At 32.5% G+C, this 27,118-nt stretch overlaps 2 protein-coding genes across 2 annotated transcripts in view; both read right to left on the reverse strand.

Annotated features, from left to right (window-relative positions):
• MCMDC2 (minichromosome maintenance domain containing 2) overlaps nt 1-6,740 on the reverse strand; it is a 39,727-nt gene extending 32,987 nt beyond the window's left edge. Inside the window, exons 1-7 of the mRNA XM_051970096.1 lie at nt 6,589-6,740; nt 6,368-6,498; nt 6,243-6,302; nt 5,815-6,010; nt 4,295-4,417; nt 4,064-4,168; nt 3,489-3,617 (exon numbers count right to left, since the gene is read on the reverse strand). Coding sequence (XP_051826056.1) covers nt 3,489-3,617; nt 4,064-4,168; nt 4,295-4,417; nt 5,815-6,010; nt 6,243-6,302; nt 6,368-6,498; nt 6,589-6,682 — 838 coding nt within the window. The 5' untranslated portion in view covers nt 6,683-6,740. The remainder of the gene's footprint in view (nt 1-3,488; nt 3,618-4,063; nt 4,169-4,294; nt 4,418-5,814; nt 6,011-6,242; nt 6,303-6,367; nt 6,499-6,588) is intronic.
• Nucleotides 6,741-12,333: 5,593 nt separating this feature from the next.
• SGK3 (serum/glucocorticoid regulated kinase family member 3) overlaps nt 12,334-27,118 on the reverse strand; it is an 80,501-nt gene continuing 65,716 nt past the window's right edge. The window contains exons 15-16 of the mRNA XM_051970098.1: nt 19,220-19,309; nt 12,334-14,349 (exon numbers count right to left, since the gene is read on the reverse strand). Coding sequence (XP_051826058.1) covers nt 14,179-14,349; nt 19,220-19,309 — 261 coding nt within the window. The 3' untranslated portion in view covers nt 12,334-14,178. The remainder of the gene's footprint in view (nt 14,350-19,219; nt 19,310-27,118) is intronic.

Below are 27,118 nucleotides of genomic sequence, written 5' to 3' on the forward strand. Positions count from 1 at the left end.
TTTCTGGTTATTCCAAATATCTTTCAACAAACTTTACTAGCATATAATTTTACCTGCATGAACTATCATTCCTTTGGTATGCTGGCAGCCTTTAGAGAATATTTGCTATTAATAGTTGACAAGATTGTGTCTCCATTTGAAAATAAGCCTCACTCTTGGTACAACTTGTCATTTTGGGCACATAAGCTATAGGTCATTGACCTGTGCCTTAGTTACTTGAATCGTATCTGAAAATTTTCACTATTTTTGACGTAGCTTATCCTCTTTTTTTAAACGACTCATGTAACATTTAAGGAACATGGAAATTGGCCTTTGAAGGCCAACAAATTTCACTTTCAAAGCAAAGACATTACGTATGTGTATGCGTGTGTGTGCGCATGTGTGTGTGTATTTGACTAAATAGGTCTTGATGGAGATGGCTGGCCCCTTCTCCACAGGAGTTAACTTTCCTAGATGGCTATAATAAAGAACTGGGTTTTAAGTAAAATTCCTATACCTGATTATTGGGTTCAAATCTCATTTGATGCTTACTTCCTGTACTTAAAGTTACCTCCATGAGTCTCAGTTTTCTCATCTGTAAAATGAGCTTCCTTCAAACTCTGGATACTTTGATTTTAATACTTTTATGTAGCTTCAAATGTTCAGTGATCCTTTTTGTTACATTCATCTACCTTCTAAACTTCTAAATTCACACTAAACAGGATTCCATTTTGTCTATTGAGATTTTTTTTTTTTGCCTCTGACATTTTTCCAATTCTTAAAAAAAACTTTTATTTTAAAGTTTATTGATTTTAATATCCCCTTTCCCTCCCCATCCAAGAAAGCCATTTCATATAATACTTTTAAATACAATAGAAATACATCAAAGATAGTTTGAAAATATGTGCCATATACATTACTTGTAGATGTCTTATTTCTAAAAAAGAATGGGGTAGGAATCTTCATTATCTCTTCTTTCAACCTTTGTTCCTTCTAGTTTTGCAACTTTGAATGTTGATTTTGTATGTGATTGTTCTTTCCAACTTTATTGTTGTAGTTAATGTGTACATTTTCTTGATTCTGCTTATTTTGCCTGGTATAAGTTTATGTAAAACTTCATATACTTACCTGTATGCATCCCATTCATCATTTATAGCAGAGCCTTTTTGTTAGTGATGTCTTTGGGGTATATGCCTAACAGTGGAATTCCTGGGTCAAAGGGCAAAGGCATTTTAGTCCTTTTATTTGTATAATTCCTAAACGTTTTCCAAAATGGTTGTGTTTATTCATAGATCTACCAACAATGCAGTACTATCCCTATCTTTTGACAACCCTTTCAATACTGACTATTTCTGTCTTCAGTCAACTTTACCAATTTGTAGGGCATGAAATAAAATCTCAGGATTGTTATGATTTGAATTCTTAATTTTAGTGATTAAGAGCATTTCTACATTCTTTTAATAATGTTTCATTCTCACTAATGATCAGGAGAGTAAAGATTTCTTTAGTTCTTTTAGCTTTTCCTCTAGAAGGAAACATCAATGTGCACTGTGTGCATATGTAGCTGTTACTTGTTATTGGCAAAAAAAAAAACCCAAAACACATATATAACACACTCTTCAGGTCAGCAAAGTTCCCTTTGCCCAGAGTTGGTAGAAACAAAGACTCTCAAATCTGCTGTCCTTTTGGCTGCTCTCTCCTGTGGACAAATATCTTACTTCTTGCTTTGAGGACTTTGTAGTCCTCAAGTTTCATAATAAAGGTACTTAGCATATATTAAATGTTTAATAAATGCTTGTTGACTGATGCTAGTTGATCCCTCTTTGCTTTGTAAGAAGTTATTTCACTTAATCACCTTAAATTGGAAATTAAGATTCCTGCCAAGATCTAAAGTAAAAAGTAGCTACCCTCAGGTGTGATTTGCCAGAGGTTTTAAGCCTACATCTAATTAGCAGCAAGAGTTTATTTAAACCTAATTTGTTACCTTTCCTCTCTGCTGAATTTCAGATCCCATGTTGTTGCTTCTCTAACCTAGTATGCTTTGTTCAGTACTGGAAGCAAAATACTTATCTTATATTTCTGATTCATGCTGCAAAATGGTAGGGTACCCCTGCAAGTTCCTGCGTTTCTCCAGGAAGGATAGAGAATTCCATTAGAATGTTAGCTTCAGGAAAATGTAAGGTTCTTGAGGCCAGACTGGTTTTTAGTTTACAATTTAAAATTTAAAACTTAGCAAATATCAATGAATATCAACATTTCACTAAACAAAGAAATTGTGAACTTTAAAAAATAGTTTTAATTTTTTTTGAGGCAATTGGGGTTAAGTGACTTGACCAGGGTCACACAGCTAGGAAGTGTTAAGTGTCTGAGATTACATTTGAACTCAAGTCCTCTTGACTTCAGGACTGGTGCTCTATTCCACTGCGCCACCTAGCTGCCCCTCTTTTATATTTTTAAAAGAAAATTAATATTAAATTTTAAATCATAACAAAGCTATCCTGCTTGTCTCCCTTCTGAATTACCTGCTCTGTTCTGTGTATTTGAAAAATGCTTCATTGATGTTCTTTTCTTTTTATGCATTACTGTAACTATTCACCAAGTTCTCCCCCAACCATCTTTACCACACTCCCCTAAATCCTCCTCCATAATACAGTCAAACAAATAAATTTATATTTACCATCTGGCACAGTACTGGTGCCATTCTGCACTTCTAGTCCATCCCTTGTCAGAATGCAGGGACAGTTTTTCATTTTGGTTTTGTATCTCCGTTCTTAGCAGAATACCTTGCTAAGAACTTTGTAGGTTCTTAATAAATGGTGGTTGAATTGGATTGAATAAGTTCTGTTAAAGAACAATGAGGTTTTGCAATGTTTCTATGATTCATTCAGTCTCCTGAAAAGATAAACTCTCCTCTTCCCTCCTTTTTTCTAATCATTTTGTTAAGATAAAGGAAAAAAGTATAATAACACTTTAAAATTCTATTGGCAAGATTTATAATTTTTTATAAGTATACTTTTTTTGATCCTTGGAGGAATTGATGATGTGATTCATGTATTGCTGAAGTTTTATTATATTATTTTAGTTTTTAATACTTTGATCCATTTATATGGAGTATCTACTTTTCCAAACTTGTCTTTTTAATCCAAAGCAAAGCTATTTTATAGGCTACAACCCCTGTACACCTTTACAGATTTAATACCTTCATGAGTTTTTGTGGCTAAAAATAATACATGTGATAGCCCTCTGGTAATGAGTCACCCTGAACTTAATTAAGCTGGTCCCTTGAGAAGAATTATAGAATCTCTGGTCAAGACTATATGGGAAGCTTTTTCAGCTTGGCAGGAACTACCACATCTTGTTTTTTGTCAGTATTTTGATTGAAAATATTACTTCTATACTGTGATGTAATCTTAAAATAGAACTTCAATACCTTTATCATAATAAAAACTCATTATTTATTGATTGAAACATTTTAAAATTTATAAAATTTATGATGATATTTTCCTTACCTTTTGGACTGTACAAATTTATGCTGTTGGCCTCTATACAAACAATGGTTTGTGAAGAGTTTTTAACACAAGTTGGAATTCCAACAATTATATATTCACTTCCTATTTTGATTTTATTGCTTAATTCATCTAAAAATTATGAAGGAAATAAAAGATTTATTCATTAAATAAACTTTGTATATATTTTACGCCTAAGGGATTCATAATTAATACCATTCATGATAAACTAGGTATGAAGAATGATGATTTTTTTATTATCTATAAATGAGAGAGTAAAAAAAGTTTGCTAATTAACTTTAGTACTTAATTTGAAGGAGCAAATAACGAATATTCAGTAAAACTGAACCAAGAGGACAAAAAAGTGAAATAACTATACTCAAATTCTTCATTCTACAATTAGTTTGGGTGGTTGTAAAACTATAAAGTTCAATGAAGGTTTACAAGGAAAAAGAAGAATTCAATGATAAGAAAACTTAAATTTACAAGCTTTTTTTTTTAATATATAGAAATACCAAGTAATATAAGGATCTTTAAGCAGCTTAATTATTTGTTAAGTTCAAAATAAGCTTACCAACCTCTTAGAAAAATTGTAAGAGACTGAAATCTCATTGGCTGATTGTTGGGACATCCTCGAAAAGCAGTAAGTGACTTTGCTGTAATTATTTCCGCTATCTGTTTATCTTAACACCAAATAACACAGTTATTATTGGTATATATTTCAAACTTAATTTTGACACCAATAAGTTTAAAGACATAAAATATATTTTAAATACTATTACTGAAAATTTTAAAATTATATTTTTTACCACCGAGTACTCTAAATTTTCTGTCTTCTCGAAGTGGGGAAGTACAGAGATTACAGGAGAAATCACTTCTCACTGTTGTAGATTCCGTGGCACCAGGCACATGCACTCTTATATACCGAAATCCTGAAACACAGCATAAATTAAATCTTTTGGGGCTTAGTCATTCATCTATAATTATTTAAAATTTATGTCAAATTTGCACTCATATATAGGGAACTGCCAGTCATAGAAAGTTATTCTATCCTAGCTGCTGAAGATTAAAAAAGACAAAGCAAAACCATTGTTATTTTTTAAATTACCTAAAGTTTTAATATGGCACAAAGGTGCTTTTTGCTTACTATTTATTAGTTTTACTCTTGAGGCCTATTTCTTCTTCGGTGTTTAGGTAGATATATATGGAAGGGAGATCCTCAGTTTTCAAATCTCCAGTATTCTTAGACCCTTTAAGATTCACCAGTGAGGGTATTAAGAGAGGAAATGCTTTTTGAAATCGCTTTTCTTTTCTGTGAAAGACAGTTGATTTTGATTCAGCAAGCCTTCTATGTGCTCTTGATCATATTATTTCTCTATTGGTACATCAGTAATATATTTGTCAGGAGGAAACACATTTAGTGATTTTTGAATGTGTAAAAAATGTATCTTTGGATTATACAAAGTAAATTTATAAGTAGAAATCATTGAGAGGTTATGATTTTGGCAATGAAGAACAAATATAATTACTGGAAGCTTTGTGAAGTTTTCAGAATGTGATCCTATCTACTTCTCCTTTCTGTTTTAATTCTGAGTCCATTATGGCATCTTTTAGATAAATACTTTTGAGGGTAATTAGGAAAGCCTAAGTTCAAGTTCATCCTCTGACAAATACTAGCTGTGTACCCATGAGTAAGTTGTTAACTTCTTAGTGAACTGAAGACAGGTAGCAGTGTTTTCTTTTTGAAGTTCTCTATTCACAAAAAGGTAGCTGAGCTACTGAAGGAAATGGCAAACCACACCAGTATCTTTGCCATAAAAACCCCAAATGGGTCATGAAGAGTCAAGACACATTCAAACTGAATGAACATCAACATTCTGAAGAAATTAGAGATTGGTATAAAAATAATCATTCGTTCTTATGTTGCACTTTAAAAGACATTGTCCTAACAATAACCTGTGAGCTAAGTAATAATGCAAGTGCTATTATCTTCATTATTCCTGTTTTATAGTTCAAGAAATAGAATATCAAAGAAGTTTGTGACTTTTTTATGGTTACATAAATCACAGTACATGTGTGCCCAAGTATAGTGACTTCAAATCCAACATTTTTAGCCTCTTGTAAAATATTGCTGGGGGTAGCTAGATGGTGCAGTGGATAGAGCACCAGCCCTTAAGTCAGGAGGACCTCAGTTCAAATCTGGACTTAGACACTTAACACTTTCTAGCTGAATGACCCTGGGCAAGACACTTATAGCTATTCCAACTACATAACATGATCTAAATTTAACTTAGTTAACGTTTTTAGTTCCTTATTTTGAATACTTTACCTTCAGAAAGAGGGCATGTTTCATCTGAACAAAGGAATCTTGCTCCTTGTGTATATTTAGTTACTGTTGTCATTGCAATTATTATTCCTTGTATCATATAAAACCTCTGAGACAGGTAATCAAATGGAAACTCACAAAGATCAAGCCCATAATTTGGCAGAAGAGGCAAATGTGTTAATTTCAGCACTATGTTAATCTAATAAAATAAGAAAACTATATTAATAAAAATGCATATTCAAATATATTTGAATTAAAATTTTAATTGATAGCAGAAAATGAAATATATACTTGTAAAGCATTACATTGAGTTTTGAGAAAAATAGTGATTTTAACAACATGGAAATGGGAAAACATTTTTGTATATGCTATTTTAAAACTACTGTTATTTTAGCTTTGTTTCTGTTAGATTTAAAAAAAAAAAAACTTACTTGAGTTTCAGTCTGTAATTGTTCGATTAAGTTAAGAGTTTTAACAGCAACAAAACAAACCTGCAATTGAAAACAAAATTTTTACAAAGAAAAAATTGATCCAACAAAAATTGTCTTTAACTTACTGATTGAAAAAGTTGAGCAGCTTTTAAAGGTTCATGTAAAATATGATTTCCAAGAACTGCATCCAATTCAACAATGTCAGAAGGATTTATTGAAATATTGAACCGATATACAGCATAACTTTGTTTTGAATCTGTAAATAAAGATCAATTTGTCATCATAATCAGAAAGTACATTTTAAAATAGTCTAAAAACCATTAAAAATTAATTTTGATGACTATACCATTGTAGAGCTTGCAGTCTTCTATAAATTTCTGAAGCCCTCCACTTCTATCAAGGTAGACAAGAGCTGCCTCTTTCAGCTGTAGGTTAGACATTCCTTCTAAAGTTGATTTTTTGCTTATCAAAAAGAGAAAAGAATGGAAGGAAGACCTAGAAATCCTGTAATAAAACCACAGATTACCTGATTGACAAAATTCTTTTAGTAAACAACTCAAATAGTTGTTTAAACACCATCTACTTAGAAAAAAACAAAACAAAACTTTTTTTTCCTGGAAATGAAATATAAATGTTCTCATAAGATCATATTCTAGGAGAGGTTATGAGGTGCAACAGAAATTTTAGAGATGAGGAAACTTTGTGTGAAGCTCAGAGAGAGGTCGATCACCATCTCCAACCCCCACAAATTACTGGAACAGGATTTAAAACCAACTACTTAGGGTCCATTCAACATCAGGAACCAGAGGCTTAGATTTTGGGCAATCATTGCAAAGGATATTTAGGCCTTAAAAAAAAGTGACACAGGATGCAGGGATTATTTAAAAGCAAAGTAAAGGGTTGTCCCGTTACTTTTGGATTATGTAATATAGAAAATAATGCGCTAAGATTCGGAATCTTTGTGGAAAAAACTTAAAAAAATAAAAAAGGAGAATATGGCAATGTGATCCCACAACTTACAGGCTACACCCGGAACGCCAAACAATTTCTAACTTGAGCTTTCCCCTACGTCAGCCCCAGAGAAAAGAGAATTAATAATAATAATAAATTGTAGTGCAGTTCTGTCCCGCCCACTCCCGCTACTCTCCCAAAGCTTCTCGCGCAGGCGGCAGCCCTTAGGTCGAGCGCGAGCGCGGCCCAAGACTCCGCCCCCCAGCTTGGTACGAGCGCGCGCCAGGCGTGGAGGAGGCTGTCCCGTGACTTCGGGAGCGGGCGCTCGCGCCCATTCTGGCTGTCACTTCGTAGAGAATGAGCAAAGTTCTCCTCTCTTCCTCAGGCTCTCACAGGCAGATCTTTGTGTATCTGGGCCGCGAAGAAGGGAGGGAGGAGGAGGAAGGGGCTCTCCCTTGAGGGTTTGGGTCTGTCCAGACCTAGGACTTTAGAGCATTAGATCTGGAAGTGGGGAAGGGTCCCGTCCCCATCCTCCGTTGGTGGGACAGCTCGAAAATGACTTTCCTCAGGTCAAATACACACTAACACGAATCCTGGAAAAGAAATTTGCCTTCAGCAAAACTCAAAGAAAAACTTATCAAAAACATTTTTTTCTTATTGCAGTTTTCATGGGTGCTGAATTTTGCCATTTCCTTAAGATTGGAAATCCTTCTGTTATTCAGAAATTTGAGTTATAAAAGTGTTTTGATTCATCCTTTATTTTCTATTCTCGTTCTCACTATCTTGGGCAAGACCTTTATCACTTCATATCTGGCTTAATTCAATAGCCTCTTGTGATTATTCCATTCTGTCCCATTCTAAACTTGTTTCATTGCCAGACATCCCAGAAATTTTGCTTTCTTTCATACTTCAGTGCTCCACAACCTAGTGTTTCCCCATTTTCTATGAAATCAAATCCAAACGCCCCTTGTCAAGTTTTCAAGGTCCTCTGACCTTGCTATATCTTATTTAGCCCCACTTTCCACAAATTTATGTTCTTTAGTCAATTTCAGAAATGAACGTACCTATTTATTGCTACCTTGGTTTTTTTTCTTTTTCTTTTTTTTTTTTTTTTTGGCGGAGGCAGTTGGGGTTAAGTGACTTGCCCAGGGTCACACAGCTAGGCAGTGTTAAATGTCTGAAATCAAATTTGAACTCAGGTCCTCCTGACTTCAGGGCTCTTGCTCTATCCACTGCGCCACCTAGCTGCCCCTACCTTGCTTTTTTTTTTGTTTTTGTTTTTTTTAAAATAATTTCTAAATATTTCCCTAACTTCTGGAAAGCCTAAGCAATAGCTCAAACTTCAAAGGCCTTCCTTTTCTAAGTTCCATTTTCTTCTTTTATGAATAATGAACATTTTTACCATACAATTTATTATTTAACCATTTTATGTTTTGTTATGCATATTGAGCTTGTTTTTTTAAACTAAAATTCTCCAAGAGCAATTTCTTCTTTTACTCCTTCATCTGCCATAAGGTCTAAAAATTTCTCGGATGGCCAATTCCAATAGACTTGGGATGGAAAATGTCATCTGCATTCCGAGAGAATTATGGAGACTGAATGTGGATTGCACATTTGCTTTTTTTTTTCCCTCATGGTTTTTTCCCCTCTTGGTCTGATTTTCTAGCACAATATGATAGATATGGAACTTTATTTTAAAAAGATTGTACATGTATAACCTGTATCAGATTGCTTGCTGTCTGGGGAGGAGAGAGATAAGGGAAGAAAGGAAACAATTTGAAATACAAAATCTTATAACAATGAATGCTGAAAATCATCTTTACATGCATTCAGAAAAATACAATATTTAGGGGAAAAATAAAAATTTCTTGGATACATAGATGCATTTAATTTGATCCATGATATCAAAGGCTGTTTTGCCAAATATATTTACTATTTTAGGCTTCTCTAGATCAAAGCTTTTTAAACTGTGGGTCAGATAACTGAATTGGGGGACCCCAAATTATGGTTATCAGTAAATGTTTAAGTTGTATAAGTTGTATACTTATTTAATATGCTGATATACTTGAGGTCATAAAAATTTCTTGGACAAAAAATGGGTTGCCAGTGGAAAAAGTTTAAGAAGCCCTGTTTTAGATGAATCAAATTGTTTTCTGTCGACAGATTTTTGTTTGGACAAATGACTTAGAAGAACAAATTAGGGACTTTTTACATATTTGAAAAAGTTGACATTAGGAAGAATGGCTTGAACCAGTCAATACCAAGATAATCTGTGTATATCTCATATTCTGAAAAGCTGAGAGGCACTGTTTTGCAAATTATTTCAGGGAGAGGAATACTGTATTGAAAAACAAATTCCCAAACCAAGGATATTACCAAAAAAAAAAAAAAAAAAAGTGGTCAAGTAACTATTGACCATGTCTTTCTCATTTCTGTAAAATCTTAATGAGAACTATTCTCTATACATGCTGAAGGTTTCCTTGTTGTGAACATAAGGAAACAGGCAACTTTTAGCAAGCTATTTTCTCCAGATTACAACTCTAATCTCATGACTGAAGTATGAAGAAAATCCAAGATCTGACATAATATGGATTACACATTAACTTTTAACTGGAATAAAATAGCTTTTAAAAAACCCTTATACAAGATTATATAAAATTTCTTAACAAATTTAACAAGAGAAGGTGACTCTTGGTTACCAGTATTAAATGAAGTATACAAGTCAAATCAGATTTATAGTGGGAAAGAACTCATTTTATAGAAGAGGAAATTAAGGGCCTGAAAGATGAAGTGATTTGTCCAATGTTACAAAGATGTCTGCTTATTAACGCTTTTTACCACTGTTATGATGGCTGTCCTGCATGGGATCCAAATGGAAAAATTTCTTGGTGAGATCCTAGAAATTGTATTTTCAGATTCTATCAATTACCAGAACATCATGGGGGCTCCTTAGTAAGTTCCATGATCACTTGGAGAATTGACATAACAATCCCTATTGTGAAAAACTAAAATGGAAGGAAAATGTCTTCCCCAAACTATGTGTATATGAATAATTAGTCTCATTTTTATTTTATCCAAATACATATATTTAGAATTGGTACTATAGTAAGTTGGTCCCAGGATTGAATAGGAAGAAGCGCCTAGACTTGATTACATATAGAGAATTGTACACTGCTAATGATCCCAAGGTCCTCCCTGATTAAAACAAAATCCTTTCTCATTTCTAGGTAATAGATTGGTTTTGAATCTTGCAACACCACAAACTGATAAATCAATGTTGTAGTTAGGTGAACAACATAAGAACTCACCCATCTCTCCTTCTCCGTCTCTTTCTCTTTCCCCCTTCCTTCCCTCCCTCTCTCTCTCTCTCAACCCAAACTTCTAGAATAAGGCTCCTTTTTTTAATAATAGTACTCTACTGGTAGTGCTATTTATGGTTGTGAACACTAGTTTCTGAAAAATTTAGAATTAATATTAATTAGAGGACCATGATAAAGAATGTGGTGGACAAGTAGACAACAACCCAAAAAATAAATAAACAAGTTAATAAAAGATGTCATGAAAGAAAACACTAATGAAAAAGTGACAAATACATAGAAGAGTCCAGTGTTCCACCAGTCTCTGTGATATATAAAAATGAGGAATACTCTCTGTACATGAACACACTCTGGTAAACATGCGAGAAGACATGAACAAGAATCTCATGGGATAGACAAGTCTTGGATTGAATATGATCTTCACTTTGGAGGAAACATTCACATTGATGAGATTATATCCATTTGAATATTCAATATATCCAGTAACACTTTGAAACTTCAGCATTTTGTTATAAATGCACATAAAAAGCAGGTCATTTACCTCTTGCAAATAATATATTGCTATATTTTCTCACACAATAACTTATCTTTGATAATATATAAATGCTTATTTGTTTTCTACATCTTATAGTAAGTATATTTACTATACTGTTTATATCTGCTTTCTTGAACTAAGTTAAATAAATATTGGTAGAAATAGTAATTATCTAATCCAATACTTCATTTTTTATTCAATGAATACATATTATTATGAATATCAGAAGCAAAAAAATGCAATGACATAAGTAAAATGTGTTAGATTAGAATGTTAATGCAGTGCTATAAAGCTAGTTTCAAGTTTCAGACAACTAATTATTAGGACTGGGGAACAGAAAAAAAGACAGCTTCACAAAAAAAGCTTATCCCTATATACAAAAAACTCTAAAGTTTAACAGTCTAAAATGGCATAGCATCATTTTATTGGACTAATTTTTCCTGTAGATAAGCATAAAAAGCAAAATGGATAGACAGCCTTAAAAATTACTTAATGACTTCTGTTTTGTTCCAAGATTTCCTTAATTCCTTTTTAGTCAAGGGGCATTTTATACCCTCAGACCAATGTTATATTCTTAAAGTAGTTTTACTTAATGAATTGATCTTTATAACTTATCAAATAGGATAAAGAATTGTGTTTGTCAACTTTCTCTTTGTTTCCAAAACAGCTTTAAAGCAAGTGGCAAGAATTTTGGATTCCAAGAATACTGCTCTACATGTTATAAGAGCTATATGACTTAATACCTATGATCCCAGTAAGGTATTCCTAGTAATAAAAACAAACCAATCCTTACTTTGCTTTATTCTGAATTATCCTATTGATTAATGACCTAACAAAAGGATAATCTTAAAAATTCTTTCATGTAATTATGAAAAAATTTTCCGATTTAAAAAGTGAAAATCTTGCAAAAAGAAATAATAAAAACACCACATCAAGGTCCCTAAGACAGAAATGATTTTTTTCCCTTATGTCTATGAAATATATTAACTATTAATAATCTAATAACTTATTTCCTAAGAAAGCAAATTTTGAAATTATGTAGGCATAATGGGCAGCAAGATGGCACAATGGATAGAATACTGGGCATGGAGTTAAGAAGGCTCATCTTCAGGAGTTCAAATCTGGCCTCACTTACTAGCTGAGTAAGTCATTTAACTGCAAGTCATTTAACTGTTTGCCTCAGTTCCTCGTGTAAAAGTGAGCTGAAGAAGGAAATGGCAATCCCTGTATATCTTTGTCAAGAAAATCCCAAATGTGGACACGAAGAATCAGACATGACTACACAACAAAAGAAATAACATTTATATTTAATTTTAGTTTGAGATAATAAGAACCCACAAGGTTAACAATAACTTTATTTTATATTACATACTAATTGCATTACTTGTCATCTCAGAAATATTAGCATTCTACCTTTTACCACTTTCTCTTAAAAATACACAATATTGCACTTTAACTTTGGGCAGTTAAGTTTTTAAAGAGTGGCCAAATCAAAACAAATTCTGCAAGATGCTGCAGTTTTCATTTTGATCTACAATAAACAAAAGGCTTCTGTGTAAAAGCAGAATTTACAGTAGTGCCAGACATAACAAATATTTACAGACAGTGTAGTTACTAAATTTTTACTTCTATAGGAAGATACAGTGTTTGAAAACAATTTTAAAGTGTACTTAGGTCATTACTTTGAGTGAAACTTTTTTCCTCCTTTTCATTCTGCAGAGGAACCTTTTTTTTTTTTTAAACAAATGTTTAAGTATTTGTATTTTTGTGATTACTGTTTCAAAGAAAAAACTGGGGGAAAATGTTCACTCAAAGAATTTGAAGTTAGCCCTTTTATAAATCATATTTCCCATATACTTTGAAAAACTACTTGTATCATTTTTTAAAAAATTCTCCCCAATTGATAATTAGTATTTAAAACTTTTAAACTATATTTTCTAGCTCTTCTGGATTTGTAGTCAGCTTGTGCAGGAATTATAAGTGATCAGAAGTCAGCATGTCATGGGATAAAGATTAGATACCTTTACTTTTCTAAATAAATGAAGTCCAAATTAGAATGTGTTTTTCACAATTGTTAAATTATATATGATTACTTTACTCTAAATTGATCTAGCAATCTATAGAGAAAACTTGCATACTGAGGACAATTTTTGAAATTTCTAATTATATGAGAACTGTGGCAAACTTTAAGTACTTGTATGTGACTCCTAATAAAGACAACAGATTTGAAAAAAATTATTTACATATTTGCAAAGCAAATTCAGAATGAATGCATAATATACTAAAGATGCAGACAACAAAAAACTAACAATCTGAAAACAGAGAACATACACATTTTAAATGTATGATACAGTGCATAGAAAAACAAATGTTTCAGTAACACGTGCACAAAATCCATAATACTTGACTATCTTTTAAATCTTTGGAATGCTAAAGAAACGCAAACAACTTATTTTCTGTTTCTTGCATGGAAAAAAAATCATGCCAATTTGAACTCCAATGTTTTAAATAGAAGGTATTTTCTGTGGGTTTTTTTTAATCTTTAAAGATCTGCAGAATGAAAGGTTATCAAAATTATAAACTAACATATTTTTGTTAACGATGCACTTTCATTTGAATACTGTCAAGAATTTCAGATTTCAAACAGTGATTTAATATGGCAACATGTTATTTCTTTTCCAACAACAAATACAAAAGATAATTGCATAGTAAGGAAAAATCACTATAGGGATGATAGATTGAATTGAAAAGCAATATACTGAACTGCTGTAGTTGTTGCAAACAGCTAATCCTGGGTAAATACTAATGTAACCCTATAAGGAAAAACAACAGTCAACAGCAAACTTTTTTTTTTTTTTTTTGCTTAAAAACAGGTCAATGTAAAGAATAACTTGTGAAGTATTTCTTTAAAAATAATCTTAATAAGCAGGAGTAACAAAGTTTACTTTCTATTTTTTGAAATGTCCTATTTTTTTCTCATGTACAGCAGAAAAGTGTTTAAAGATTCTAACTTTACATATAAAAATGAGGCACTAGTTAAGACACATTTTGGAATATTTTCCCACATCAGAGAAAAATTTCACGTTGATCCTTAGGTTTGTATTTCCTTGGTGTTTTCTGAATATAGTCTTTCTTACAAAAACAAATCTTCAGAAGGAGGTGCATAAGAGAAACCAACAAATGCATCATCTGCCTCCAAAACACTGGCATTCACTATAGAATAGTCAGAAGATATACAAACAGAATATGGAACCATTTCTTCTGTAAAGGCTGTATCAAAGTTCCTGATATCATCTGGTCCAACCTAAGATATTAAAAAAAGATAATGTTATTTATCTAATCTTCACTTGCTTTAGTTATTTCATTAGACATCTAAAATATATCTGTAAATTTCTTCTTTATAAATAAATGCTTCTGAAAGTTATATCCTTCTCTCAGTTGCCACACTGTTCATTTCCTGTATTATCTTTTCCTAGTCTACTTATCTACTTATCTGCTTTGAATAGCAACACATTTTAGAATTCGGTGCTCTGACAGGAACAACAAACATAGTAGGATAATTTTCTGTACCAATTTAACTAGATATTTACCATATAGCTTAATGAGTAAGATATGAGAAAGTACACTAATGAAAACTGATGAAAATTAATATGGGGTTAAGAAATTGGGTATTTCCATTCTTTTGGTAGTTGAAAAAGTAGGTGGGGAGGAAGGAGAATGGTAGGATAAATACTATAGGATGCTATAGAAAGAAAATTATGATAATGAAAACAACAGAGGATAAAAATATCATCAGTGCCAAGGAGGGGATAAACTAGGAAAGAAAAAAAAGATACTTTTTCATTAAAATTATAATAAGAAGGTAACCAGGAGGTCATCAATATCCAGTTTCATCCTACAGGAAGAAACAGTTCCTGTAGATTAAACAGTTATGCTGACAATTTTCACAGCTGACAATAGATGGCAATGTATTACTTCTTTTTCTCTTATAATAGTGCTGGTTTATCAGAATTAGGTCTCTTTATCAAACAAATGCCTAATGACTGATAATAATGATGATTTAAAAAAAGCATCTATATACTATCTACTATATGCCAGGCAATAGACTAAACAAATATGATCCCATTTGATTTTCACATCAATTCTGGGATAGATTCTGAATCTTTACTTAACCTAAATTATCTTCAAACCAAAAAAGATTTTGCAGTGGAAACAAGAATTTAACAGCAACTTTTTATTCTGTTAAGGCAGCTAGGTAGCATGATGAATAGTGCACTAGAACTGGAATCAGGAAAACCTGTGTGATCCTAGGCATATTATTTAATCTGTTTGCCTTGTTTTTCTCAATTGTAGGATTTTTGTAAGGATCAGATAAGTTATCTTAAAGTACTTAGCTTAGCATAGTGAAAGGCATACAGAAGGCCTTACATAAATACTTATTCCCTTCTGTCTCCTTTCCTCTCTTCTTTTTCTCTTTCTCTCCACAACCTATCACTACCCCCAATCCTCCACTCAATTTCAGGAAAATAAAAGCTAGATCTAAGATTTCTGACAAAAGTAAAACATGACTTTCCAGATTTTCCAAACTTGGAAATAAAGATTTTTATGGATAAAAAATTTGAAAAGAAACTTCCAAATATGGATGTTTTTTATTCTCTAGATCTCTTCATGAAAAGTGAAACTATGGTTCTTATTATACAAACTTCATTTTAAGGGTTGTAGTTTTTTTAAGGCTCAGTATAAAGGAATGATGTGGTTGTTGCTTAATCTCTGCTGAGCTACTTGATTCTTTATTCCAATTTTTATATTAGAATATTCCCCATTTCCAGACTCCCAATTTCACAGTGATCACTAATTTCCAGGTCTCTCTCCGTCTAAGCCATCCATATATCCATGCCTCTATATTTGCTTCCTTGCTGGATGATATAATTCTCTATCCCATGCTACTCCCATTCCTTATTGACAATATAATATTTTTGTTTTCACCACTACAAGAACTTGGCTCTCTCGATATAAAATTTCCTTTGCAAAGAAGTCATGATATTTTTGTTTTAGGGCTTAATAAGATTTGTTTTGGGGGGTAAAGTGCAACCTTTAATTTCAACAAGGGCCTTAGGTTTTGGTTATTTCCTTCTTCCTTGTCTATTAAATTCCATCTAGTTTGTTTTGGTTCATTGTTCTAAGCCAGTCAAGATCTTGAATCTTTTCTGACATGGAATATCTTCCCAAAACTGGGTAATTTACAAATCTGCTAAATTTGCTAGACATGTACAAGATACTCCAGACAGCATTTTCACTAGCTATCTCAATTCTCATCTCTATTTCCTTTTCTTTTGGTTTCCTTCAACTCCCAGCTAAAATTTCTTCTTTTACAACAAAGGTCTTTCCTAATCTCTTTTAAAACAAGGTTCCTTCCCTTATTTCCAATTTAGAATATGTATTATGTATTATGTGTATATCTATCAATCACTTAGGCCTTTGGTGGTGGGGAGGGGGTGGCTTTTCTTTGTATACTCAGTATGTAGTGTTGTGTCTGGCATACAGCAGGTGATTAATCAATATTTGTTGACTGGTATAGCTATGTTTTTCATCAAAATAACTCATAAAAATGCTAAATAGCACAGGACAAAGCACAAACTTCTAGAGAACCCTTTTCAAGTTAATCTAATGACTACCTTTTGAATCTGGCCTTTAGACCTCTATTTACTTGTGTACTATCCTATAGCTCATATATATGGTGTCCATAAGATTAACATAGACTTAAATGCTTTGCTAAAAAAAAAATCTAAGTAAAACTATATCAGAATTCCTTTACTCTACAATTTCACCAATTTTGTAAGAAAAAAAAAGCAATGAGATTAGTCTGGTATGAGTGGTTGTTGGGACTTTCTAATCATTTCTTCCTTTTTTGGTTAAGAAGCTCTTTAATGATACATGATAGAATTATGCCAGGAATCCTAGTCAAGCTCATTCCATTCTTTTGTTTTGAAAATCAGGACATTTTTTTTTTTTCACTCCTAAAGCAATTTTACTTTTTCTCTGATTTTTTTGATGGTAGCTCATGGACTATAACATTCAGAGATTCTAATAATACAAATCACACCCACCACCACAACCTATTTTTTTTTTTTTTTACCAGCATGGAAATTGATTCCTATGAAGATGAAGTAACAAATCTGACTCCAGAGCCAATACCCTTTCTATTTTCAAATACAGAGACAGGGCATCTAGATGCATTCTTAAATGTCTCTGTTTTTCTTGGTTATCATCTTCCTATGAGCCATTGCTTTTTCTGTTCCTTCCAGTCCAAAACTCATTTCCCCTTCCCTGGCTATGTAACTCTAAGCCAAATCTTCTCAGTGCTACAGGAAATTATTCAAGACCATCAGTTATAGAGAAGGTGCTGATCTTCATCAGCAGGGGAAGTTCCTTCTTGGGAGTGTCCTATAACAAGAAAATCAAAAGTCTGTTTAAAAACAAACAAACTAACAAACAAAAAAACCAGGATGTTGTGAGAGTTAAATAATACAGTGACTCATTGACTCACAGATAAGTTAAACATGAAAATTAAATTTTGGAAAAATGTATTTAAATCAAAGAGGTCCAATAGGATTTTGATGTGTGCTAGTCTTTTATAGTTTGGTTACCAAATTAACTATAATAACATGCTTGGAGCTAGGAACACACATTCTCTTTAAACAGAAAAATGAATAAAGGAGAGGAGAAAAGACAAAATTCTGGGCTGGCATATTTATTTAGGAAAAAGTCATGTTTGGTCCAGCAAATGTCCCTTTATTAAAGAGCTAATTTCTGTCAATAGCTGAATATTAACTTGAACAATTATTCCTTTTTCTGAATGTTAAGGAAATTAGTGCACAGTTAGATGATGCAGCAGAAAGAGTGCTGGGCCTGGAGTCAAGAAGACCTGAGTTCCAATTTTTTCAGGTACTAGATGATTCTGGAAAAGTTATGCAATTCTGTTTGCCTCAGTTTTCTCATGTGTAAAGTGAACTAGGGAAAGAAATGATAAACCACTCAAGTATCTTTGCCAAGAAAGACCCAATGGGGTCACAAAGAGTAAGACATGCCTGGAATAATTGAACGTTAAAAGAAAAATAAGCAGGAAAGGAGAGGCAGTGAGCTATGTGAAAGACCATAAGATTCTCTGAGCTCAAACCCCAATTTGGATACTTAACAGATTGACTGAGGGACTCTGGGCAAATCATTTAATATCCTTAGAACTACCACAACTTTTTAAGAATCTATGTACAAGAGAGGATGTTGATCTGAACTAGCAGAGAAAGTTCCTCACTAAATACTCTTGGCATTGATGAAATCTGTTCAAAATAAAACAAGAGAAATAGTCCCTTGTCAGCTGGTTCCTTTCTAATCTATCAGAGATAAAATTAATTATACACTGCCTTGCAAATTGTACAGGATTATTTTATATTGTTATTTATACATATATCTATAAATGCCTTGCCCAGATAGGATGATAAAACATTTGCTAAATTACAGCTTCTTCTTATAGCCACTACAATGCGGCAGAACCTGAATGGGGATATATAGAAGAGGTAGTTAAACTTAGAAGTTAGTAATATTTTTTAGTTTATTTTTTTCCTTAAAATGTTACACAGAAAAGTATAGGTTCTCAGCTATATATTCTAATAGTTGATTAATGGATATTATTAATAGCCCCATAAGCTTGCCTGACAGCCAAGATAGCCAGACAGCAAGATTCAAAGAGATAGTTAGGAATTAAACTTGAAATTCATTAGTAAAATACATGTGCCAACAATTGTTCAATCATTTTTCAGTTGTATCTAACTGTTCGTGGCCACATTTGAGGTTTTCTTGGCAAAGACATAGGTGGTTGCCATTTCCTTCTCAAACTCATGACTTGCCCAAGGTCACACAGCTAGTAATTGTCTGAGCTTAGATTTAAACTCAGGAAGATGATGAGTCTTCCTGACTCCAAGCTCAGTACTCTAATCACTTAGCCATCTAGTTATTAAAAGAGATTCGCTAAATCATATAGATATTTTTCACAAATTTAGTTACAAACTTCATTTCATTACACATACACTTATAGATCTGATGTAATGAAAGCAGAAATAAAATAAAACTTTACTCCTATATTTTTGTAAGAAGGTATATGAATATATTAAACTTACCACATTAGGATTAAAAGGTGGTGGAATCTTTTTTTGTACAAGGTCAGTCCAGTTGAGTGATTCAAAGAAAGGATGATTTTGAATTTCAAGCTGGAATAAAAATAAAATTTTGTTAATTCTGTACAACATAAGCAGTCATTGAACTGGGCAACCCAACTATTCCCAAATTTATCAAGTTATCATTTCCTTTTTTCCAAACTTACTTCTAGTCAAGGACTGAGGGAAAATCTACATAGAGAGTGAAAGGGTAAACATGGCATCATCAAAAATCCAATTTCATTTCAAGATTACTTATACCAGTATCTCAAAAGTTGAGGCAGTGAGGTATCCAGAACCTTTTGTTTTCAGTTGATTGTTAAAGAGTTAGAATTGTTTTGTAGTACTGAGAAGAAAAACTAAACTAAATGTCGAGTGAGAAAAAAATATTTGCTTCAAATATTATTGTTACATTAATATTGTTAGTTAAATATGCAAGATATAGAGGAAGATGACATATATTTCCCACTAAATTAATAGAGAAAGATAGGAAAAGAGTTCAAAAGAAGAACCATAAAGTGTCAATGATCACTAGAAAACATACTCCAAATAATAGAAAAAATGTAAGTTTAAATAGCATTGGTGATTTCACTTTATATCAAGAAAACTGACAAAGATAACATAAAAAATGTACATAGCTAATGTTGGAAAAATTTTGGGAAGAAAAGAATTCTAATATATTACTGGCAGAGCTGCCAATTGGAGCAAATGTTCTGAAATGACAAAACTGTTTAAATTCCAGTCCAACAATTCTATTCCTAAGCATATACCTTCTGAGAAGAGCAAAGCAAGAAACAAAAGGTCCAATATGTATATTAATATATTTATACAAAAAGTAAAAAAATACATATTCATGTTAAGGACTATGGGACTAAATCTGATTTATAGCTGAAATCTTTCATATATGTTTTCTTCCTCAATAACATGTGAGCTAGAAAGCAAGGGCAGTTTTTGCTTCTTTATTTGTATTCCCAGAAACTGTACTTTGTACACAGTGAGCACTTAAATGCTTCATTATTAGTTCATTAATTCATAGGCAAAATGCAAGAGACCTTAAAGATCAAAGAATACAAACACTCTCATTTTATAGATAAGGAAACTGACAGTTGAGAAGTTAGGTGACTTTCTTAGGGTCAAATGGTTAATAAGTATGACTCCAAGCTTAGTGCTTTATCTACTATGCCTCTATAGTTGTACTTTTATTGTAGTAAAGACCTAAAAACAAAGTAAGTGACTACCAATTGGGGAAGAGTTAAAAAAAAACTCTAGCCATCTGATATAAAGAAATGTTATTGTGAAGTAAGAAATGATGAATATTTAGAAAAACATTTGAGGAAGATTTCTAACAACTGATGCATATTGAAATAAGCAGAATCAGAAAAATAATATACATAGTGCCTATCACAATGTCAATGGAAAGAATATTAAAAAGGAAGCTGAACTTGAAGAAATATTTATAACCAATCTCAGTTGTGGAGAACATGAAAAATATCTTTTTCCCACCCTCTCCATAGGAGGGGAGGGCCCATGGAGAAAGAATTTTGAATAAAATGCCAGTAAGATCCCTGTACCAGTTATTTTTCATTTAACTGTTCTTTATAAGGAAGGGTTTAATGATGGGTGGGAAGTAGATGTAGTATCTAGAAATGACTGGTATGAAAACAAATGGCATTGATAACTTTTTTGATGATTTCCTGAAAGATAGTGTCTAGGGTCTTTTGTGCATCATGTATTTCAGGGAGTCCAATAATCCTTAGACTGTCTCTCCTAGAAAGAGTCGGTTGTTTTTCCCATTAGGTAATTTACATTTATTTTCTATTTTTTCATTTTTTTGGTTTTGCTTGACTGATTCTTGTTGTCTTATTGAGTCATTCATTTCCATTTGTTCAATTCTGAATTTTAGTGTGTTATTTTCATTTACTTTTTTTTTTTTTTACTTCTTTTTGTATTTGTCCAATTGAATTTTTGAATGAATTGTTTTGTTCTATGGAATTTTTTTCCATTTCACAAATTTTGTTTTTTAAGGAGTTATTTTCTTTTTCCATTTCACAAATTCTGTTTTTTAGGAAGTTATTTTCTTTTTCTGTTTCACAAATTCTGTTTTTCTGGAAATTGCTTTCTTTTTCTAGTTTATCAAATCTATCTTTTAATTAGTTATATGCTTTTTCCATTTCGCTATATCTATTCTGTGTTGCCTTTTCCAAATTCTCTTGCAAAGCTTTCCTTTCCCCATTTTTCTTCTAGCTCTCTTTTAAGGTCCTTTTAAAGTTCTTCTAGGATAGCCTTGTGTGTCGGGAATCAGGTTATATCACCTTTTGGAGCTTCATCTGGAGACAATCTGCTTTTAGTCTCCTCAGGGTTTGAAATCTGTTCTTCTCTTTTGCCATAAAAGCTGTCAATTGTTAAGAGTACTCTTTCCTTTTTTTTACTCTCTTTTTTTTTTTTTTTTTTAAGTTAAGGTAAGGTCTGCCTTTAGGGTGGGAGAGGTTTTCCAAGCGACCCAACTGCTGGGTCAGTGCTGATACACTCAGGTTGCTGGGTCTGCCACATAGAATCTGTAGTGCCCCGAGGCTCTGTGCCAGGATTCTGAGCTGCCTGCACTGGCATTTGTGGTCAGTGGCCCAGGCCTTGTTGTCTCTCTCCCATTTCCTATTTAAATGGCCTTTCTCTGGTCCACTTCCTTCCACAAACTCTCTGCCCTGGGAGGTCACACCACACTGAGACTGCTCTGTCCTGGGGCCCTCCTCTGTCTGCTGCTGGCGTTTGTGGTCAGCTGTTTGTGCTTCACTAGCCTTTCTCCCGTTTTTTGATTGAAATAGATCTTTTCTGGTCTGTTCTTCCTCCCATAAATCCTTTGCCCCGGGACCTATCTATGCTGGCGTTTGTACTGGTTGCCCTGGCTGCCTCTCTCCCATTTCCAATTGAAACAGACCTTTTTTTGGTGATCTTTGAAATTATCTTCTGCTGATAATTTGTTGCACTCCCAATATTTGTGCGTTCTGCCAGTGCAGAGCTAATTCAGAGGCTGGATTTCATAATTATTGGGAGAGTTGTAAAGAAGGTCAGAAAGAAATGTGTGTCGTTTCTGGTGGAGAATTCACAAACTAATTAGAAATGTGCACTTGTGAGCTCCTTTTTAATTTGTAGGAAATCATTAACCAGTTTGTAAATTAGGCCATGTGCACTTAGTTAAAAAAAAAAAAAGTATTTGGTCTGATGCCTAGACAAAAAAGTGGGGTTCTGATCCAGGGGAAACAATCTCTAGACTATTTCATGCCATTTGGAAACTAGAGATATTAGAATTTTCAACTCCATTCTTTATACATACTGTCCTGAAAAGTTATTTTACTTCAGTGCAGAAAAGTGATATTTTTATTTTTTTTAATTCTTTCTCTGTCCAATAGCTTTTTAAAAAATTCTAATTAGTTTGTGAATTTATTAATAGCATAATGTAATTTGTTTGTCATATTTGTTATCCTTGGCCCTGTTTTTTAAAATAGATTCTATTTTATTTAAATCCTAAAGTATTATAATAGGATTATAGTATAGTGCTAGGCACTTCATAAGGAATTGGGTGAATAATTTAAATAAAAATACAAAGTACTAAAACAGAAAAGAAAGGGACAGTGAACTAGTAGATAGTGATAAGCACTAGTGATACATTTTTAGAAAAGAGAAAAAGAAAAAAAAAGTTGCTATTTTATAAAATTTCATACTTTACAAGCTCAAAGTACATAAGATTTATATTTTCTTATATATAATCCTCTTTTCTGTTCCTTGTATACTGAAATATTGATGTTTGTTGCTTAATGTTAAGTTCATAATTTTTTTTTTAAAGAAGGATGCTAAGAAAACTCAAAAAACTAAGGTGCCAAAATTCCAAAAAACCGTGATGAATTATTGATGTAATTTCAGTGACCTTTTCTTCCCCCTGGGTTTAAGTGAAAGTCAAAAGAATATCTAATGGTAAAAATGTTAGTCAGTAAACTGCTGCTTAACAAATTCTCCAAAACAGAAAATATCTTCTCCTGAATAAGTGATAGAAACTTTACACAATGTTTCTGTCCCAGCAATATAACAAGTGAAACTTGTTGTTATAAGCATTTTCCCAACTGGAATGACTATAAGAAAGTATGGGATAACAACTTTCAAAAGCGCCTCCTCATTATAAAAGCTATACAACCATTACTTATTTTTTAACACTCACTAACTTTTGATGTGGGGCATGACTAAATCAAAACACTGGGAAACAAACAGTTTAAATTCTTAAACACAACCATTATTCTATGGTTAGTGTAATTACTTGTTTACTGATAGTATCTTAATCTGTTGCTAGTAATTTCACAGTTGATAAATGTTTCAAGTATCTACTGGCCCTCTCATAGATTTACAAAAATTACATTTAAGTGGGCTTTTTCTCAGTGTATATTGTAGCTTTTTCAGATACTTTCCTTCAATGAAAGAAAACTAATTTAATAATAATGGTAATAACAGATAATTATATAGAGTTTTTAAGGTTTGTAAAGTATTATATATGTATTTTTTCATTTGATTCACAAAACAACCATTTGAAGTAATATACTACAGATATTAACATTTTTCCTTTACATAAGACTGAAGCTCAGTGAATTAACCAAGGTCACACAATTAGCAATATTTGTCTGCTTGAGAAGGAAATGGAAAATCATTTCAATATCTTTGCCAAGAAAATTCCAAAGAAAATATTAAAAATTATAAAAGGTATGACATTGAAAGATGAGCCTCTTAGGTCACACAGTAGGCAGTATGTTGCTGGGGAAGAGTGGAGGACAAGTACAATTAGCTCCAGACAGAATGAAGCAACTGAGCCAAAGCCAAAAGGAAATTCAGCTGTGGGTGTAATTGGTGACAAAAAGAAAGTCTGATGCTGCAAAAATCAATAAGCACAGGAAACTGGAATATAAGATCTATGAACTGAGATAAGCTAGATGTAGTCAAATAGGAGATGAAAAGTTTAAACATTAACATCTTGGATGTTACTGAACTTAAATGGAAAGAAAAGGGATAAATTTGATTCAGGTGATCATTACATATACTATTGTAGGCAAGAATCCCTTAGAAGAAAAGGAATATTCTCATGATCAATAAAATGCTAAAACAACAACAACAACAACAACAACAAAAAAAAACCCACGGAATTAAGTACAATCTTAAAAATGACAGAATGATATTTGTTCAAATCCAAGGCATATATGTCTATGCTCCAGCCACTAATATCAAGGTGAAAGTTATTTAATTCTATGAAGACCTGCAACACTTTCTATTTCAGAATTAAAACCAAAAATAGAGGGCACATTCATCATAGGAGATTGAAATGCTAAAGAAGGAAATCAAAAGATAATTGGAATAACAAAACAAATTGGGTCTTGGAGTATAAAATGAAACAGGGTGGAGACTAATAGTTTCATCACAATAACTTGCTGGTCATAGCAAACACTCTTTATCAACAAACCCAAATAGCACCTTTACACAAGAATGTCACCAGAAGATCAATATAGAAGAAGTTAGATTGATTATAAACTTTGCAATTAAAGGTGGAAGAAGGTCTATATAGTCAGTTAAAATAGTTAAAACCTGTAGCTTAGGATATGAGCTTTTTATTGCCTAATTAAGACTTAAATTGAAGTAAGGAAAACCATTAGACCTATCATATAGGTTTGACTTAACTAACATCCCTCATGAATATGAAGATGATGAATAGATTTAGGTTATTAGATCTGGTAGACAGAAAACCTGAAGAATGGTGGGCAGAGGTTTACAACATTGTACAGAAGACAGCATGAAAAGACATTCCAAAGAAAAAGAAAAACAAAGAAACAAAATGTCTGATGAAGACTTACAAATAGCTTAGGAAAGACAAAAAACGTGTAAAAGATTAAGGGGAAAGTATGTCCAATTGAGTGTAGAGTTTCAGAGAACAGCAAGGAAAGATAAGAGGGTTTTTTTTTTTTAAATGAGCAATGCAAAGAAATAGAAGAAAACAATGGAATGGGAAAGACAAGATCTCTTGAAAAAGAGATCTAGAGATTCCAAGAAATGTTTTTATTCAAAAATGTGCATGATAAAAGACAAAAATGGTATAGATTTAAGAAGTGACAAGAATATACAGAAGCACTATATAAGATCTTAACACCACCAATAACCATGATGTGAAAGATGAAAGAAAAAAATGAGAAAAAAAAGCAAGCAAACAACAACAAAGCAAAAATACTATTCTTTGATCCACATTCAATCTTCATATCTCTCTCTGGATGCAGATGGCTCTTTCTAACACAAGTCTATTGGAATTGCCTTGAATTGTGGTCATTTCATTTAACTTATATACAAAGAACATTATGTGAAATGCCAGACTGGATGAATCAAATCCAGAATAAGTTTGTTGTAGCTCAGATATGCAGATGATATCGCTCCGATGGCAAAAAATGAAGAATTAATAAGCTCTTGATGACGGTGAAAGAAGAAAGTATAAAAACTGGCTTGAAGTTTAACATTAAAAAAAACTAAGATCATGGCAAGTGGTCTCATTTATTTCCTGTCAAACAAAGGAAAAAATGAAGCAATGACAGCTTTTATATTCTTGTGCTCAAAAATCATTGCATTTGATGACTGCAGTTATAAATCAAAAGATACTTGCTCCTTGGTAGGAAAACTATGGCACATTAAAAAGCATAGACATCACTTTGCTGACAAAGGTCTGTATAATCAAAACTAGGTTTTTCCAATAGTAATTTGTGACTCTAAGAGTTGGAACACAAAGAAAGATGAATGCCTTCACAATCAATGTTTTTGAATTATGGTTCTGGAAAAGACTTTTGGAAAGCAAAGAGATCAAATCAATCAATACTTCAAGAAATTAATTCAGGCTATTCACTGGAAGATCAAACAGTGAAGCTGAAGATTCTATATTTTGGCCACATAATAAATGAGGAGATAATACTCATCAGAAAACACCCTGATATTGTTAAAGATTGAAGGCAAAAGGAAAAGGGGACAGCAGAGAATGAGATGGGTAGTGTCATGGAAGCAACAAATATGAGTTTGAACAGACTTCAAAAGACAGTGAAGAATATTAGTAAAAAGTTTAATATAGTGATAGTGATCATAAAGATAAGGTCATAAAGAGTCAGAAACAATTGAAGAACAACATCATCATCAACATCAACAAAGGATTTATGCTCATGTCTTGCCTACAGAACTACGTTAAGTAGGAATCTAGTTGGCACAGTGAATTACAATAATCTCTGATATGAACTGTATGACCTTGAGTAAGTCACTTAACCTCATTTGTCCAGTTTCCACATCTGCAAAATGAAATGGCAAATCATTCTAGTATCTTTGCCAAGAAAACCCCAAATGGGGACATACAGAGTTGGACACTACTTGAATCAATTAATTTGCAACTGATTTACAAGTTTATAATGTGGGTTTTTTTCTTTTTGCTTTCTCAGTGACTGGGGAGAGAGTCAGGTAAAGGGAACACAGAATTGAGAAGGAGACAAAAGTGAATTTTAGTTTGGAAAACACACAAAAAGCAAAATTTAATTTTTAAAAAGTTGGGAAAGGATATATGACTTGTAAGAAACTTCTTTTTCTTTTCTGGATTTTTAAATTCTTCAACACGTGATTTCAAAATTTATTTATTTATTCTGATTTTAAGGATATGCAGTCATTACCTGCATACATATAAATATATGTATATATAAAATTTTTAAACATATACAAATGTGTGTTCTGGGATCTCACAAATAATAAAATATATAAATTAAAAGACATTTTTGTGAGTCATTAACAAATATGCATCTAAGTTCTTTAAATAATATCCTT

The sequence above is a fragment of the Antechinus flavipes genome, chromosome 1 (genome assembly GCF_016432865.1).
Source record: "Antechinus flavipes isolate AdamAnt ecotype Samford, QLD, Australia chromosome 1, AdamAnt_v2, whole genome shotgun sequence".
NCBI lineage: Eukaryota > Metazoa > Chordata > Mammalia > Dasyuromorphia > Dasyuridae > Antechinus > Antechinus flavipes.